Here is a 15576-nt window from a genome sequence, read left to right on the forward strand (position 1 = left end):
TTGTCCTGCTGGGACTTACCAAGCCCCCAGTGCCACCAGTGCCACCAGCAGACACGGCCACCCACCACACCAGCAGCTCCTCTGGCCTCACTGGGGAGCACACAAGGTTCCTTCAGGAGTCTTCAGCATCTCCCCCTGCTTTCCATCACCCCATCCTCATGGATTGGAGGCCCCAGGCCAGGATCCAGGCTGGGGGTGGGCAGGCAGCAAACCCGGAGCAGCCACCTTCAGTCTTCAGCCAGAGCCCTCCACCACGATAGTCTTTTAAGCATAGAGTCTATGAACATGCTGAGTATAGAATTTTCCTTTAAAATATCTTTTTAAATCTCCTTTGTAGAAATAAATACTTACTTTGCTTTATTTTTATTTTTTTTTTTTTAGGGGAATTTCCAAGTCTCTGCTCTGTTCCGAACCCTGACGTCGCCGTTGGGACCAGGCTGGTGAGATGGTCCTGGACTGGTTTAGTTTCTCTGGGTGTTGGTTTGGGGTTTTTTTTTGCTGGTTGGGGCATCCTTTGCTCCTCATGCCCTCTGGGCTACTCATGTCCCAACCTCCCTGGGATGGAGAGGAACCCACGGTGCCAGGGAGCTCATCCAGTGCTGCCCAGGGTTGTTTCTCACAGGCTTTTTTTTTTTTTTTTTGGGGGGGAAGGGTCTCCCACATTTTGTGCATACAGGGACCAGCCTTGTCCTGGAAAGCTGCAGTCAGGAGGGAATGGAGATGTTTCCAACAGGGGTTTATGGCCCAAAAAAAACCCCAACTACCCTGTTTTGGAGGAGACAGCATAGATGGGACAGGGGGATGGATGAAATGAAATGTTCTCCTGGGGTTCCTTCTGGGCTTGGAGACCCAGGAGCTGCCTCCAGCTTCAGCCATTGAGAATAATTGATTTTATTTTCTGTGGATGTCCCCATGGGCTGCTGGCATGCTGAAAATGTCCCCATCTGAGGTCTGCAGCTCTCCTGACCCAGATGGGGAAGGTGGTACCAGGATGGGGGAGCCCATCACCCTGGGAGGGCTGCAGGAAGAGGAGGTGCCCTGGGAAGGGTCCTCTCCTCCCAGCCACGCTGACCAACAGGCACCAAAACCTCCAACAGTGGTGACAAGAAGAGGAAAAACCTTCAAAATCTGCTTTCCCCAGCTCAGCATGCTGGGTCCCAGCAGCCCTGGGTGGCAGGGGGCTGTGTCCCCTGTGCTGGCAGTGCTGTGATGGGTGTCCCCAGGGTGCCTTCTCCCCAGGGTGGTGCCTGACCCTGCTGGGTGCCTTCCAAAAGCCTTTTCCTTTGGAAAGAAGGAGGTTACTTGTGTGGGAGGGGGGTGATGATGTCCTTGCAGGCAGAAGACAGCCAGAAGCAAAAAGCAGATTTAAAAAAAAAAAATATTAAAAAATCCAGCTGTGGCCAGAGAGAAATGATCTACCAGGGCAGTTGGGTTGGTGCTTTCACCAGGAGCTTTGGATTTCAGGACCATTTGGCCAGGGTTTCCTCTTCAGGCTGCTTGGGAAGGTGATGGGATGGCAGACAGGGGGGTCCCATGCCAGTCCTTCTCTCCACATGGGACAACTTTCCCTGGAGGAAGCCTGAGCAGGTGGTGGATGTTGGGAGCAGAAGCATGATCCGTGTTTCCTGCTGGAAGAGGATTTTGGAGATGGTTTATTGCCTTGTTGGGAAGGTTTGGGTGGAGAGAAGGTGAGGCTGGAAACCTCTGGAAGAGCAACAACCTCTCTAGGTGTCCTCTGGCTCCTGCAGCTCTGCCATCCTGGGCTTGTGCTGTTGTGGCTGCTGGTTCCTGGGCAGAATTTCCCCAGAATTTGGATGTTAAACAACTGAAAGAAAACTGAGCAGGAATGCTGGAGGAACGGCCTCTTCCCACCCCATGGAGAGGAGGGGGATGCTCAGCCATGCAGAGAGCCCACAAGGATGGGCTGAGCCATTTCATCTCCCATCCAACGGCCCAAAAAAAAAAAAAAAAGAAAAAAACTCCAGAAAGAGAATTTGAAGAAGACAAAGATGTTCCCCAAACAAGGATCCTTGGCAACGAGCAGCCACGGTGGTGGGCTGGGAGGGTTGAAGCCATCTTCCCACCCTGGAAAGAGTTATCACCCTGTCTCTTTGGGCAGCCAAAAAAATGTCCTTAAGTAGCACCTTCTTGCCCGTGAGCTGGCCCTGGGGCTGCCACTCACTAAGGCCTGCAAGAGTTTTGGGGTTGGTTTGGGTTGGTTCTTTTTTTGTTTGCTTTTTTTGTGCATGGGGCCGGCGTCTCCGTTGCTCCAGGTCCTGGCAACGGGTTGGGTGGGTTTGGTGTCCCGGGATCTCCGGCTCCATCCGGGCAGAAAAGGGAATGTGCTTTGTGGTTCCCTGAAGGTCTAACAGCCTCCTTCCACTTTGATGTGTAAAATCTTGGAGAAACCAGGTCTTTTCCTCAGGGCCTTGGAAGAGGGAGCAGAGAGCGTGGTTGGTGCAGGACCCGGCAGCCTGGACAGGACATCTGACATCCCCACCCCAGGAAAAAGCCCCCCCTGGTCCCATCCCCACCACCTCATCCCCCAGGGGTTTGGCTTCCTCACAGGACTGGCTCAGCTCCTCTTGATCCTGGGAGATAACTCGGCTGGGTTTCTGTTTGGTTACAAACACCATTTCCAGAGGGCAGCAGGAGTTTGGGGCAAATGACATCAGCATCCACAGGGTTGTCAGGGCCTGGTCAGGATGCCCAGGGCAGGGGTGGTGTCCCCATCATCCCTGGAGGGGTTTCAGACCCTGGGGATGTGGGGATAAGGGACAGGGGGTAATGATGGCTTTGGAAATGCTGGGTTAAAGGTTGGACTTGATGGTCTGAAAGGGCTTTTCCAACCCAAACAATTCAATGATTCTATGAGAACGTGCAGGGGCAGGGGAGGAAACCCAATTTCTGCTTTCACAGGTGGACTTTAGGTCACTTCATAGTGTCCAGCAAGTAGGTGGAGGAGGGAAGAAGGAGGGAGCAGCCCTTTTGTGCCCCCAGGGAACAGTGATGGGCAAGAATTTGTCCTCAGACCCCACGGGGACATGAGGCTGGTGACACACGGGTGACCTGGCTATGGCATCCCTTACCTGGAGTTTGTTGACCATTTCTTCAAACATCTTCTTGGCTTCAGGGCTGTGTGGTTCCTTGAAATAATCCACAATGCCCACCTGCACAACAATGGACCTCAGGTTCCGGCACACACCTGGGGACAGAGATCCCACCTGGTCTCACCATACCTGGGGGGGAAACGTCCTCCCCACAGCCAGGATGGACCCTGAAACCCACCCAGTGCTCCTCAAGGCCTTATGGAGATGGGGGAACCTCGCCCTGAAGGTGGGGGACACCTGGTTTTGGTGGCTCCATGAGGATGGTGGGCTATGAGATGGTTCCTCCCAGTTCTGCAGTCCTCCTGCTTCCTTGGGATACCCTCACCCTTCCTCCCTTTTGTTGCTACTCACTGTTGAAGTGCAGCAGAGCTTTGGGGGTGACTGGTGTGGAGGTCAGCACCAGCATCTCCAGCCCCTTCAGCCCCTCCCGACACATCTCTGCTGCAACCTCCTGGTTGATCTCCATCACGTGGTCCAACTCCAGGACCTGGAGCCTCATGCAGTTCCGAGCTAGAAGGACAGAGCAGCCACCATCAGCACCCCGTGGAGAAGGGATGAGGACACCCAATGGGAAGGGGGTGGTAGGAGGGATCAGCAAGGAAGAGCAGGGGTCACCCATGGTCCTTGGGGTGGGCTTCTCCATGGGGATCCTCAGGGAACATCTCCTAAGGGGATGTACCCTGCTTCCAGCAAGGTCTCCTTCTCCTTGTCCCATCAGAGGAGAGCTTCCTACCTAAGGAGGACAGTCCCTGGACACCACAGCCTGCTCCTCCAATGCCCAGTGCCCTCAGGTGGGGCCAGCACCTTCCAATCATCTGAAGGCAGCGGTTGCTGAAACGTGTTGGCTGCTGGCTGGGGAGATGAAGGAGAAAGAGCTGGGGAGGGCTGGCAGGAAAATTCTACCCACCCATCCCCACCCATCCCCACCCCCACCACTGCTCCCGTGGGTGTTGCTGGGGATGGGACCTCTCCCACCCCCCAAACCTGGGTGCTGCCAGAGGACAGGGCAGGTCCATGCACTCTGTGGGGTCCCTCTGCTGCCCACCCTCCACCTCTCTGGAGATTTCAATCCAGCAGAGGGAACCTGGACCTCCATCCCAGGAGGAGAAGCCCACAGAGACTCAGTTTGGTTGGCAAAGACCTTTAAGATCATCAAGTCCAACCATGACCACCAGGTTCCTCCTGGTGTTACGCCCAGGGAAGAAAGAAGCCCCCAGGGACTTGACATCCATCCACCTTCTGTGGCCATCACCATTCTGTGATGATGATGATGATGATGATGATGATGATGATGATGATGATGATGATGATGATGATGATTCCCTGGTGTTCCTGCTAAGAGGCTTGGCATGCCACCAGCCTCCCAGGACAGGGAGCAATTCCCAGGAGGAAGCCCCATGGTATGGAGCCATGGGACCTGCTCTGTGAGCTCCTGAGCACCGAGGTGCTGCAGGGTGGGCACCCACCAGCATCTCCACACCCCCAGCTGTTTTCCAGAGGGAGAACAACAGCAGTTGTCTCCTGAAAGTGACTCAACACCCTCCTAAAAGCATCCAGGAGCTCAGACAAGTGTTTGATGTTCAGCATCCCCTACCAGACCTGTCACAGCTCCCCTTTGATCTCTCTCTGGGTGTTAGCAGCCACCCAGGAAAACATTCCCAGCTTGGTAGGGAGGTGCCTCCACCCAACAGCTCCCAACCCTCACAGGGGGAGAGGGAGCTGAGCTCCCAGTCTCCCAGAGAGGACTCCAGCATTGCTGCTCACCCCATGAGGACCCTCCCCAAGCAAACCTGACACCCAAGTTGGTGTCCTTCGTGCTCAGCCCGGCTCCTCCAAACACGACTCTTACCATGGATGCAGAGGTGCAACCTGGAGGGAGATGATGTCCCTGCAACCTGCTCCGAGGGCCCAGATGACTTCGTGACCCACGGGGTCCGTGGAGCTCCTGGAAGAGGACAGAGGACGTGTGGTGGCCCCCGCTGGCAGCTCTGCTGCCCCAGGGGCTGTGTCTGCAGCTGGGGGTCCAGATCGGGTCAGTACTTGTGACCCACAGTCTGCCCCCCAACACCAACCCATGCAGGAAGGCTGAGGGCATCTCTAGCTGGAATTGTGCCTACGGAGGTGCCAGGAAAAAAGTGGGAGAGGGTGATGGTGAGGCTGGAGGTGAGGTTGAGGAGGAGTTTGGAGGCAAGGCTGAAGGTAAAGGCTGGAGGTGAGGTTGGGTGGCTGAATGTGGGGTTGAGGGCTGAAGGTGAAGCTGAAAGTGAAGGCAGAAATCTTCCAGATGCAACGGTGGGAAGTGACTGAGCTGAGCCTGCCAGGCCCTGTACCCTTGCAGAGCAAACACAAGGTCCCTGCAGATCCCTCGGGTTGGTTTCACTGCCACCACCCAGCCTGGGTGGAGAAGGTGCCAGGTGGTGGTCAAGGTGTTCCAGCTGATGGGTGGAAACCTCCAGCCAGGGGAAGAGGCTTCTCCATGGCCTCTGGGGTTGTGGCACCACAGCTGGAGGTGGCTGTTGGCCAGGGGGTTGTGGTGAGCTCCTCCTCAGTGTCAATCCAGACTTCCTGGGATGCTGCTGGACTCAGGCAGGGTTGTAGTGGAGCTGGAGGTTCACCATGAGTTGTGGCACCCGTGGGGTGCAGCCGTGCTGTCTGGCACCCAATTTTTGTGCCTCTGGCTTCTTGCACAGAGCCAATGGAGCAGAGATGTCAGAGAGCATCATCCTGGTGCTGCCAGCCCAGAGAGAGGCCCCTGGCTGCTCCACCACACTGGGTCACCCCCTGAAGGTGGAGGGCACAATTCCTAAGCCTGAGTGACCTACTTGAGAACTTCAGGGGAGCCTAAAAATAAGTGCTGGGTGTTGAGTGGTTCACACATCCCCACTGGAGCTGCCTGCCAAGACCCCCTTGGCACCCAGTGGGGTGGGTTCAGTCGAGCAGGAGTCAGAGTCACAGGTTAACAACGTGCCAGGAGCACTTGGGATTTCTCTGGCACCCTTGGAAGGGCCAATGGAGGAGTCCTTGGGTTCAACCCGGCACCACTGGGCCACCCCATGGTGGGGGATCCCCAGATCAGGGCTGGCTGGGTGTGCTTTTCCACCTGAAGTATTCTCCATCCTGGGCTGGACAAGGACACCCAATGGCTGCAGGTGACACGGATGCAGAAGCTGATGTGGTCGTCTGCAAGGTCCAGAGGAGCAAGGATCATCCTCCTTCAGGGTGCAGGAAAGCTAAATCCTCTCTCCACAGGAGGCAGAGCCTCTTCAGAAGGTTTCCAAGACCAAGGAGCAGTCAGTGAGCTCCTTCAGGGATGTCATACGTGTCCCTTGTGTCCTTCTTCTTGGCCAAGGTCTCCAAGTTGGGTCATAGCAATCCCATGGCAGAGCTGTTCCTCCCTCCCAGGACAGGGGGTTCTTCTCCCCATCAGGGGGTGACAGTCAGGTGGGACCTCAGTGAGCCCTGGTCTTGGTGCCCCTCTTCTTCACCCTTCTCTAACACAGAGCAGTGTCCCCACACCAAGGCCCTGGTCACACCTCCAGCTGGGCTGAGGTCGGTAACAGGACGGTGGGAATGGAGCTGGAAGGGAAACATCTGCATGGGAACGTGCCAGAAGAGGGGGAGAGTTGTACTGGGGACACTGGGGCTGCCACTGGGCAGGGGACAGGGAAAAGTCCTTCCCACCTGTCCTGGGGTAGCGACAGGGCCCGGCGATGAGCATCAGAAGGTTCCCAAGACATCTTATGGGTGTTCTCAACTTTCTCCCAGCCAGGAAACCACAGGGTCCCCTGGGGCAAGGTGTTGGTGGTGTAAGGTGTCACCTTACCTGTAGGTGACAGCCTGCAGGGCCCTGCAGTAGCAGCTGGCCAGCCAGAGGGAGCGGTCGGTCAGCACGTTGGGGCAGTGGGAGATCCGAAGGATGAGGAGGTTGCTGCCCGTTGCCTTCAGCAAGGACTCCAGCCCAGCTTCCAGGCAGCCCCTGCCAAGGGATGGAGGCAGAGTCAGGCACAGGAACCTCCTCAAACCACCCGTGGTCACCCCAGGGGGGTGATGAGCCCGTGGGGATCCGTGGCTCCACGGCGTCCACAAGGAGCTGGGTGTGTGACGATCCGTGGAAATGGGATGTTTGGGAGCATCATCTGAGGAGATGGCCTCAAGTTGTGCCAGGGGAGGTTTAGGTTGGAGCTGGGGAACAAGTTCTCCCTGGAAAGGGTTGTCAGGGCCTGGCCCAGGCTACCCAGGGCAGGGCTGGAGTCCCCATCATGCCTGGAGGGGTTTCAGAGCCTGGGGATGTGGGGATGAGGGCCATGGGGTGGGGGTGGGTTATGGTCTGAAAGGGCTTTTCCAAGGAGGACAATTTGATGGTTGTGTGACTGTCTGTGGAGCTGCGGGAGGGGGTTGCAGGGGCCATGGGGACTCACCGTGTGCTCTTCATGTACTCCTCCTTGCTCTCCTTCTTCCCTCTCTGTCGGGGTTTGAGGTTCTGGAGGGTGAGGGAGTGCATCTGGGTGCACCACTGAGACAGCATGGCCAGGAACTGGGGGGACAGGGGTGGCCGTCACCAAGGGGTGCTCATGCCACCCATCCCTGGCTGCCCTGGGGCAGATCCCCACACAGACATGCACACACCCACGGGGACATTTCTGCACACACACACAAACATGCCATGAACATGTGAGGTCATGAGAACACAGCGTCACGTGGGGGTGTGCAAGAAAATCACAGGGGGGTGACCACAAAAGCAAGTGAAAACGTGAGCACGTGTGAGGGTGTGCCCAGAAGTGAACGTGCAACACATCCAGCCAACTGGAGCCCCCAAAACAAGGACATGGAGCTGTTGGAGCAAGTCCAAAGGAGGCCATGGAGTTGATCCAAAGGCTGGAGCAGCTCTGGAGTCAGGCTGAGAGAGATGGGGGTGCTCAGCCTGGAGAAGAGAAGGATCCCATGGGGAGACCTTAGAGCACCTTCCCGTGCCTGAAGGGGCTCCAGGAAAGCTGGGGAGGGACTTGGGACAAGGGATTGGCTTTAAACTGGAAGAGGAGAGATCTAAACTTTGGGAAAAAATTCTTTGGTGTGAGGGAGCTGAGCCTCTGTCCCAGGGTGCCCCCAGAAGCTGTGGCTGCCCCATCCCTGGCAGTGCTGAAGGTTGGATGGGGCTTGGAGCACCCTGGGCTGGGGGAAGGGTCCCTGCCCATGGCAGGGGGTTGGGAATTGGATGATCTTGAAGATCCCTTCCTACCCAAACCAGTCTGGAACTCCACATTCCCACGATGATAAACAGCACAACAACCAACACGAGCCAGATGCTTGCACCCTGGAAGAAGGGGCTCAGCCCGTGTGGCACCATCCCCATCCATCCCCAGTACCTTGGAGGACACCCTGGCGTTCTCCAGCAGCACCCGTGTCCACACGGCTGGGTGCCGGGCCACGAACTTCCAGTCCTTGCACACCTCGGCCGCCCGCAGCAGGGTCTTGGTGTCCAGGTAGGTGAAGATGCAGAAAAGAGCCGCCCGCATCTTGAGCACCTCGGGGCTGATCACCTCGCTGGAATGGCCCGGGCTGCCCCTCTCCAGCCGCCCCACTTTGCCCCCGGCAGCTTCGGTCCTGGCTACGGGACACCCCCCATCAGATGCCACCACCAAACCCCTCCCTTTCCCATCCTTTTCCCTCCCCTTCCCCCCGGAACAACCCGCGGTGCTCTCACCCGTCAGGCGGCAGCCGGGCCGGGACGCAGAGGACCCGGGCGCTTCCAGCTCCCAACCCTCCGCTTCGGATTCGGTGGTTCGGGATCCCACGTCGGAGATGTCCCCTTCCTCCCCCTCCGTGCTGTTGCGGTAGGGTCGGCGGTGCCAGTTCTGGATCGCCTGACGCCGCAGCCCCGAGCCCCTCGCCGCCTCCCGACCCGGGTAAGGGGGTCCCTCGGAGGCCTCCTCGGCGGGACACGGCTCCGCGCTGTCGCTGTCGTAGCAGCCCGAGCTTTGGGACACGGCTTTGGCCCGGCTCGAGGCCCTGGGGGGAGGGACATCCATCCCCTGCCCATCAGCTGATGAGCATCCCATGGAAAAGCCCGTGAGGAGGCTGGGGTTGGGGACTCACCCGGTGCTGGAGGAGGAGCGTTGGTTGGACACTCCGTAAGGACCGTGGATGGCTGCTCCCGGACCAGGGTGCCGGTCCCTCTGCAGGGAGATGGGGTGAAGGGAGCCAGCATGGAGAAACTCAACGTGAGAGGGGTGCAGCTGAGGGGCATCACCCAAACATCCCACCCCGTGTCAGGGATGTGTTGGGATGAGGCCATTCCCAAGCAGGCAGCTGAGGGACATCACCCAAATATCCCACCCAGTGGCAGGGATCATAGAATCCTAGAATCCTAGAATGGGCTGGGTTGGAAGGGACCTCAGAGCTCATCAAGTCCAACCCTTGCTCCACTCCCACTGCAGTTCCCAGGCCATGGCACTGAGTGCCACATCCAGGCTCTTTTGAAATATCTCCAGGGATGGAGAATCCACCCCTTCCCTGGGCAGCCCATTCCAATGGCTGAGCACCCTCTCCCTAAAGAAATTCTTCCTAATGTGTTGGGATGAGGCCATCCCCAAGCAGGATGCAGAAGAGCATCTCCGGCATCGCTTTGGGAGCACGGACCCGCCCAGAAGAAACCTCTCTTTGGGATCCCCCCACCCAAAGTCACACATTTCCCCACAGGGACGAGGTGGGGGTCCCTCCACCTCCCCCCTCATCCCTTTGCAACCCCCAGAGAAGCCTTTGCAGCCCCAAGGAGGTGCCCGTGCCTGTGCCCGTGGAGGTCCCGGTCGGCAGATGGCCTTGGTGCCCGGCGTGCCGCAGCGTCCCAAGCTGCCATTTGGGGTTGTGCCACAGCTGCTGCTGATGATCTGGAGCTGCTTCTCGGCCCGGTCCGCCCGGTCCAGCAGCTCCTCGATGAAGTGCTGGAGCCGAACCTTGGCGTTGGCCTCCCGGGCAGCCGTCTCCTTCAGGAACTGATCGATCTGCAGCACCTCCCTGTGCGGAGGGACCACGGGAAGTTCAGACTGGAGACTGGGAGAAAGTTCTTTTGGGAAAGGGTTGTCAGGCCCTGGTGTCCCCATCGTCCCTGGAGGGGTTTTCAGAGCCCTGGAGATGCGGTGCTGAGGGACACGGGGCAGCGGTGGCCTTGGCAGTGCTGGGTTCATGGTTGGACTCAGTGATCTTCAAGGTCTTTTCCAACCCAAACAATCCTTTGATTCTGTGGCTGGCATCCCAACCCTTTCCCACCCATCCCTCTCCTCTTAAGCTCCTCCAACCTGGTTGGTCAGGTGGGGTGGGGGCTTAAGGATGAGACACCCACCCATGCCCACCCACCCATGCCTGCCCAGCAGCATGAAGCAAAAGGTAGGGCCCCTGTTGCTGCTTATTCATTATCATTTAATTACAAAATAATTGTCCCCCCAACTGCCATTTGCAGGGTGACCCCCGGGGTGACCTGGGGAGGCTCCTGGCCAGGGAACCAGGAGATTTGGAAGGCAAATGGGGCGCTGGCCCAGCGGGTGTCAGGTGGTGCTGATGGTTATCACCAGCACTTCTCACATTCCCACGGTGGAAAAACACCCCTGGAGAAGCCAAAGGAGCCCGGGAGCAAAGAGCCTCCCATGGGAACAAGGTCCTCAGAATGGAGGTCCTCAGAGTGTCATGGAGCTGGCTGGGAAAGGTCCCCTGGAGTCTGAGGATGGGGACAGTCAAGGGACAGGAGGGTTCTTCTAGAATCCCAGACTGGTTTGGGTTGGAAGGGACCTCCAGGATCCCATAGTCCCAACCCCCTGCCATGGGCCGTGGTGCCACCGATGGTGTCCTAGGACACGGCCTGAAGGTTCGGCGAGGGTGTTGGGCTCTTGGACCTTGCCACCCAGGACCCATTTCCCCCCACCCCGCAGCCAGGAGAGGGGACAAAGGACTCACTGTTGCTTGCGGGTGAGCTCCTGCTCCTTCTGCACCAGGTCCTGCTTGAGGGAAGCCAACATCTCCACGCTGACATCCACCTGGCGGGACAGCTCGGAGGCGCGGTCCTCCAGCTCCTGCTTCTCCCGGCTCAGCCTCAGGCTCTCCTGCTTGGCTTTCTCCAGCTCCGAGCTCTTGCGGTCCAACTCCACCTGGAGCCGTCCCACCTGCGAGGCGATCTTCTGCTCCACCTCCTCCGTCAGCTTCTCCAGCCTCTTGTCCACCTCCAGCTTCTCCAAGGCTCGGATTTTCAGGCGGGCCAAACCCTCCTCGTAGGCGGCGTCCATGGCGCCGGGCGGGCCGGGCGCCGGCGCCACCGCTTTGCCCCGTCCGAAGATCTCCGTCAGGGGGATCTCGATCTCGTGGACGTAACGGGGAGAAGGGGAGGAGGAGGAAGGGGCCGGCTCCAGCTCCTCGGCAGGGACCAGGTCGCAGGAGAAGCGTTGGTCCTTGCCTTGGAAGGAGGTGCTCTCGAAATAGTCCCGGCGAGCGGCCGGCGTCAGCAAGGCCCCGTCGGCGGCCAAGGGGAAGACGGCGGCGGCGGCATCGCAGATGCTGTTGGTTTTGGAGAGGACGTAGAGGGTCTCGTAGGTGTGGTTGTACTCCAGGTGTGCCCGCAGGGAGGAGAGGCTCCGGAAGCGTTTGTGCTCCCCGCAGCGCGGGCAGCGGTAGGGAAGGTCCAGGGAGGCCATCCCAGCCCTAGGGCAGAGGAACCCCCATGGCCCCGCTCACGGCGCGGGGCGGCAGCACCCGGGGGCAAGTGGGGAGCAACCCCTGGGGGGGCTGCGGCTCGGCTGGGGCATGGTGGGTGCTGAGACTCGGGTGGGAGTGGAGGGTCTGGTGGGTCCTGGGGGAGACGTCAGCGTCGGCCAGGGGCTGGAAGAGATAGAGGGGTTAGTGGTGTAGGGATGGTGGGGACACACAATTCCTCCTTGGACCTTCTTCTCCATCCCCTCTTTGCTTCCATCCTCCCTTCCCGTGTTCCTCCCACTCGTGCACATCCCTTGGGAGGGTGAACGATGCTCAAGATGGTTCACAGCCTTTGGGACAGTCCACAACCCTTGGGAATGGGCATGGTCCTGGGGAAGATCTACAACCCTTGGGATGATCTAAAGCTCTCGAGAAGAATCACAGCCCTTGGGAAGATGCAGAATCCCTGGGAAGAGCCACAGCCTTTGGGAAGATCTACAAACCATGGGAAGATCCATCCCCCTAGGGAAGATCTACAACTCTTGGAAAAATCTAAAGCTCTTGAGAGGATTCACAGCCCTTGGGAAAATGCACAATCCTTGGGAAGAGCCACAGCCTTTGGGAAGATCTACAAACCATGGGAAGATCCATAACCCTAGGGAAGATCTACAGCCCCTGGGAAGATCTGCAACACTTGGGGAAATTTACAATCTTTGGGAAGATCCCCAGCCCTTGGGAAGATCTGCAGTGCTCAGCAAAGTGCACAACTCTTGGGAAGGTGTGCAAGCCCTGGGATGATCCACAACTGTTGGGAAGGTCTCCCCACTCCTCGGGGCAGGTGAACAACCCCTGGGAATGTTCACAACCATTTGAGAGGGATAAAGGTGTCAGGAAAGTGGAAAATCCATGGGAAATCTCTCTCCATCCTCCCTGAGCTTGGCGCAGAGGGGTGACCCAGGTGGTTTCTTGCCCAACCACGGTGCCACGAGCCAGAGATCTTCAGAGCCTGAGAGCATCCCTCTGGAGCTGGGGTGCTGAGAGCCACCCCCTCCAAGGGAAGGGTGCCCCAAGTCCTACTGGATCAGCCCCTGGATTAGATGCTTCACCAACCCTTCACCACATCCATCAAATCCCATTGCTCGTCCCCTCTGGGGCTGTGGGACCCCCCCTGTTGTGCTCTTCTGGTGACACAGAGGACCTGGTGGCCCCCCAGTGAGGGTCCCTGGGGGCACCTGGTTTAATTCCCAAAAAAAACCCCTCCGAGACATTTGGGGTTGGAGGGGAGAACCCCACCCTTATGAAATGGGATAAACCAACAGAATTCCCAAGCCTGGGAGGCAGAAGCACCCATCAGGGTGCATTTTTGCAATGCTTCCAGCCCAAAGCACCCAGGGCACCCATGGGTGGGAGGTTCCCTTGCTCATCCCTCTGCCGTGTCCCACAAAGGGCTCTCCCCACCACCCAAAAACCTCTCTGGGGCCTCCTGCACCCCACAGCCACCAAACCCTCCCCCCAGGGTGGCATCTCCCGTGGCTCAGCAACCCCCTGGCCATGAGGCTGAGGAAACCATTTTTTGCTTTAGTTTTAAAGGGGAAAATAAAGGAATAACGGCAAAGGATCCGTGGAAAAATAACGTGAATAATAATAATAATAATAAGGGGTGGTGGGAGGGTTTCTGGAGCTCCTGGGTGTGTTTTGGGGTGGTTGCAAAATGCACCCTGGGATATTCGATCCCTGGGGAACACAAAGCAACTTCAGTGGGTGCTGGGGGGATGAGAAAGCTCTTTTTCCAGCCCTAGGGATGGAGCCACAGCCTCCTGGTGTCCCCCATGGCTCCAGCCTGGAGCTCTGCCCCCCTCCCCATCCACATCCCTCCCGATTTCCCACCGGAAAGTCCAGGCAGCATCCAAGCCCATCCAAACCCTCCCATCCCTCCATCCCCGGTCCTGGGCAGATCCTCTCTCAGGACACCTCCTCCCTCTCACCCCGACAGCATCCAGCGGGATGGAAAGATCGGAGGAGCAGAGTCCTGGCTCCGGTGGCCATCCCGATGGAGCCCGGAGCCTCGGGAGCTCTGGGCCACCAGGAGGTTGCCTGAGCCGCGGGTGAGACACAGCCCCGAGCTGCTTCAGCATCGCTACCTGCTGTTCATCATGGAGCCTTTCCTCGCATTGTTTAACGTTTTGCCTGCCCGTCCATTTTTTTTTTTTTTTTTCCCTTTCCTTCCCCCTCCCCACCTCTCTCCGAAATAAAATTAAAATAAATAAGAATTTAAATTATTTTTTTTTTCTTTTAATTTTAAAGGAAGAGGGAAAGAGGGGGATGGAAGGATGGAGGATGCTGGCAAGGTGCTGCCTTGTCCCCATCCTTCCCCGGCGGAGGCTGCGATGGCAGCGGGGTGGGGGGTGTGGGTTGGGATGAGGTGCAGGGAGGTGGTGGATGCAAATCCGGGATGCAGCTCGCATCCCCCACAACCCTCACCTCTTCCAAACCTGGACCCTCTTCACCTCCTGCTTTGTCCCCTCCCTGTGCTCATCCCCCCACCCTGGCTGGGGGACCCACGACCCCCGGGGGGGCGAGGAGAAGCCCGCAGCTCCCGGCTCAGCATCCCGCATCGCCCCGTACCTGCTTCTGGCCGCCGACCTCCGGCTCCTGGCTCCTGGGCACAGGGCAGCATCTCCTCCCGCGTCCCCACCGGCCACCACCGTCCCCAGCTGTCCCCCCACCCGAGCGGGTGGGCACCCGGGGGTGGGTGATGGAGCCCCGGCTGATGCACAAAGGCTGCTGAGAAGCTTCAGGGCTTTGTCCGGGCTGAAGGATGGTGGCGAAAAGGGCTGGAACCCCGGGAAAGGGAGGCAGGAGACAGCCCCTCCATGCCTGCCGGGCCCTGGGGAAGGAGGGAGGGTGGTGGCTGAGGGAGGAGGAGGAGGAGGAGGAGGAAGGGAGGGGAGGCTGAAGGCCCCGCTGGGCTGGCAGGAAGGCTGCTGGGCACCCCGGGGGCTCAGGGGGGGGTGTGCATGGCGGGATGGAGGGATGCGGGGATGCGGGGATGCGGGGATGGAGGGATGGAGGGATGGAGGGATGAAGGAGGGAGGGCGAGCGCTGGCAGCCGCCTCCTCCTCCTCCTCCTCCTCCTTTGCAGCCTCAGCCCGGAGTGTTCCTGGCTGCCGCTTCCCTCCCGCACAGCTCCCTCTGCCTGTCTCCCCACGAACACCCGGGCTCTCTCTCCGCCATGCGGCAGCTCCCCGGCCTCAGCCCTCACCTCCTCCTCCCCAGTCCCACCCGTGTCCTCCCCCCTTCTCCCTGCCCCCCGCTGGGGTCACCCCGGAGCATCTCCCCGGGGAAGGAGGAGGGCAGGGGGGGTCTGGGAGGGTGTGTGGGCACCTGCATCACTCCTTCCCTATCCTGGGCTGGATTGACATCCTGGCTTGGTCCTGATCCAGTCCCTGAGCACCCCAGCTGGGTCCTGATCTCATCCCCCATCACCCTGGCTTGGTCCTGATCCAGTCCCTGAGCACCCCAGCTGGGTCCTGATCTCATCCCCCATCACCCTGGCTTGGTCCTGATCCAGTCCCTGAGCACCCCAGCTGGGTCCTGATCTTGTCCCCCATCACCTTGACTTAATCCCTGGCTTGGTGCTAAACCACTCCCTGGGCACCCCAGTTTGGTCCCTGGCCTGGTTCTGATCCATTTCCTGAGCACTATAACCCGGTCCCCAGCTTGGTCCTGATCTGGTCCCCAAGCACCCCCACTTGGTCCCCAACTGATCCCCAAGGCCCCTGACTTGATCCTT

The 15576-nt window shown here is 58.8% G+C and overlaps 1 protein-coding gene across 1 annotated transcript; it reads right to left on the minus strand.

The window, feature by feature from the left end:
• Positions 1–644: 644 nt before the first annotated feature.
• On the minus strand, positions 645–14940 carry FBXO41 (F-box protein 41). Its single transcript, XM_071753136.1, has 13 exons — positions 14409–14940; positions 11055–11969; positions 9893–10121; positions 9204–9283; positions 8812–9116; positions 8474–8715; positions 7529–7644; positions 6934–7086; positions 4960–5055; positions 3844–3962; positions 3462–3620; positions 3090–3205; positions 645–2428 (listed from the first exon to the last, which is right to left on the minus strand). Exons 2-13 carry the CDS (start codon positions 11783–11785, stop codon positions 2366–2368), a joined length of 2409 nt encoding a protein of 802 aa, XP_071609237.1. The 5' UTR covers positions 11786–11969; positions 14409–14940; the 3' UTR covers positions 645–2365.
• Positions 14941–15576: the final 636 nt, after the last annotated feature.

This window comes from Heliangelus exortis, chromosome 10, assembly GCF_036169615.1.
Source record: "Heliangelus exortis chromosome 10, bHelExo1.hap1, whole genome shotgun sequence".
NCBI classification, from domain to species: domain Eukaryota; kingdom Metazoa; phylum Chordata; class Aves; order Apodiformes; family Trochilidae; genus Heliangelus; species Heliangelus exortis.

Excerpts from the sequence above, each read along its gene's own strand:
- FBXO41 (XM_071753136.1), bottom strand. The coding sequence starts at position 11,785 with ATGGCCTCCCTGGACCTTCCCTACCGCTGCCCGCGCTGCGGGGAGCAC. Across the intron at positions 3,206-3,461 it reads AGCTCTGCTGCACTTCAACA|GTGTGTGCCGGAACCTGAGG; the intron begins GTGAGTAGCAAC and ends CTCTGTCCCCAG. Across the intron at positions 2,429-3,089 it reads AAATGGTCAACAAACTCCAG|GCCCTGAGGAAAAGACCTGG; the intron begins GTAAGGGATGCC and ends CCCTCTTCCAAG.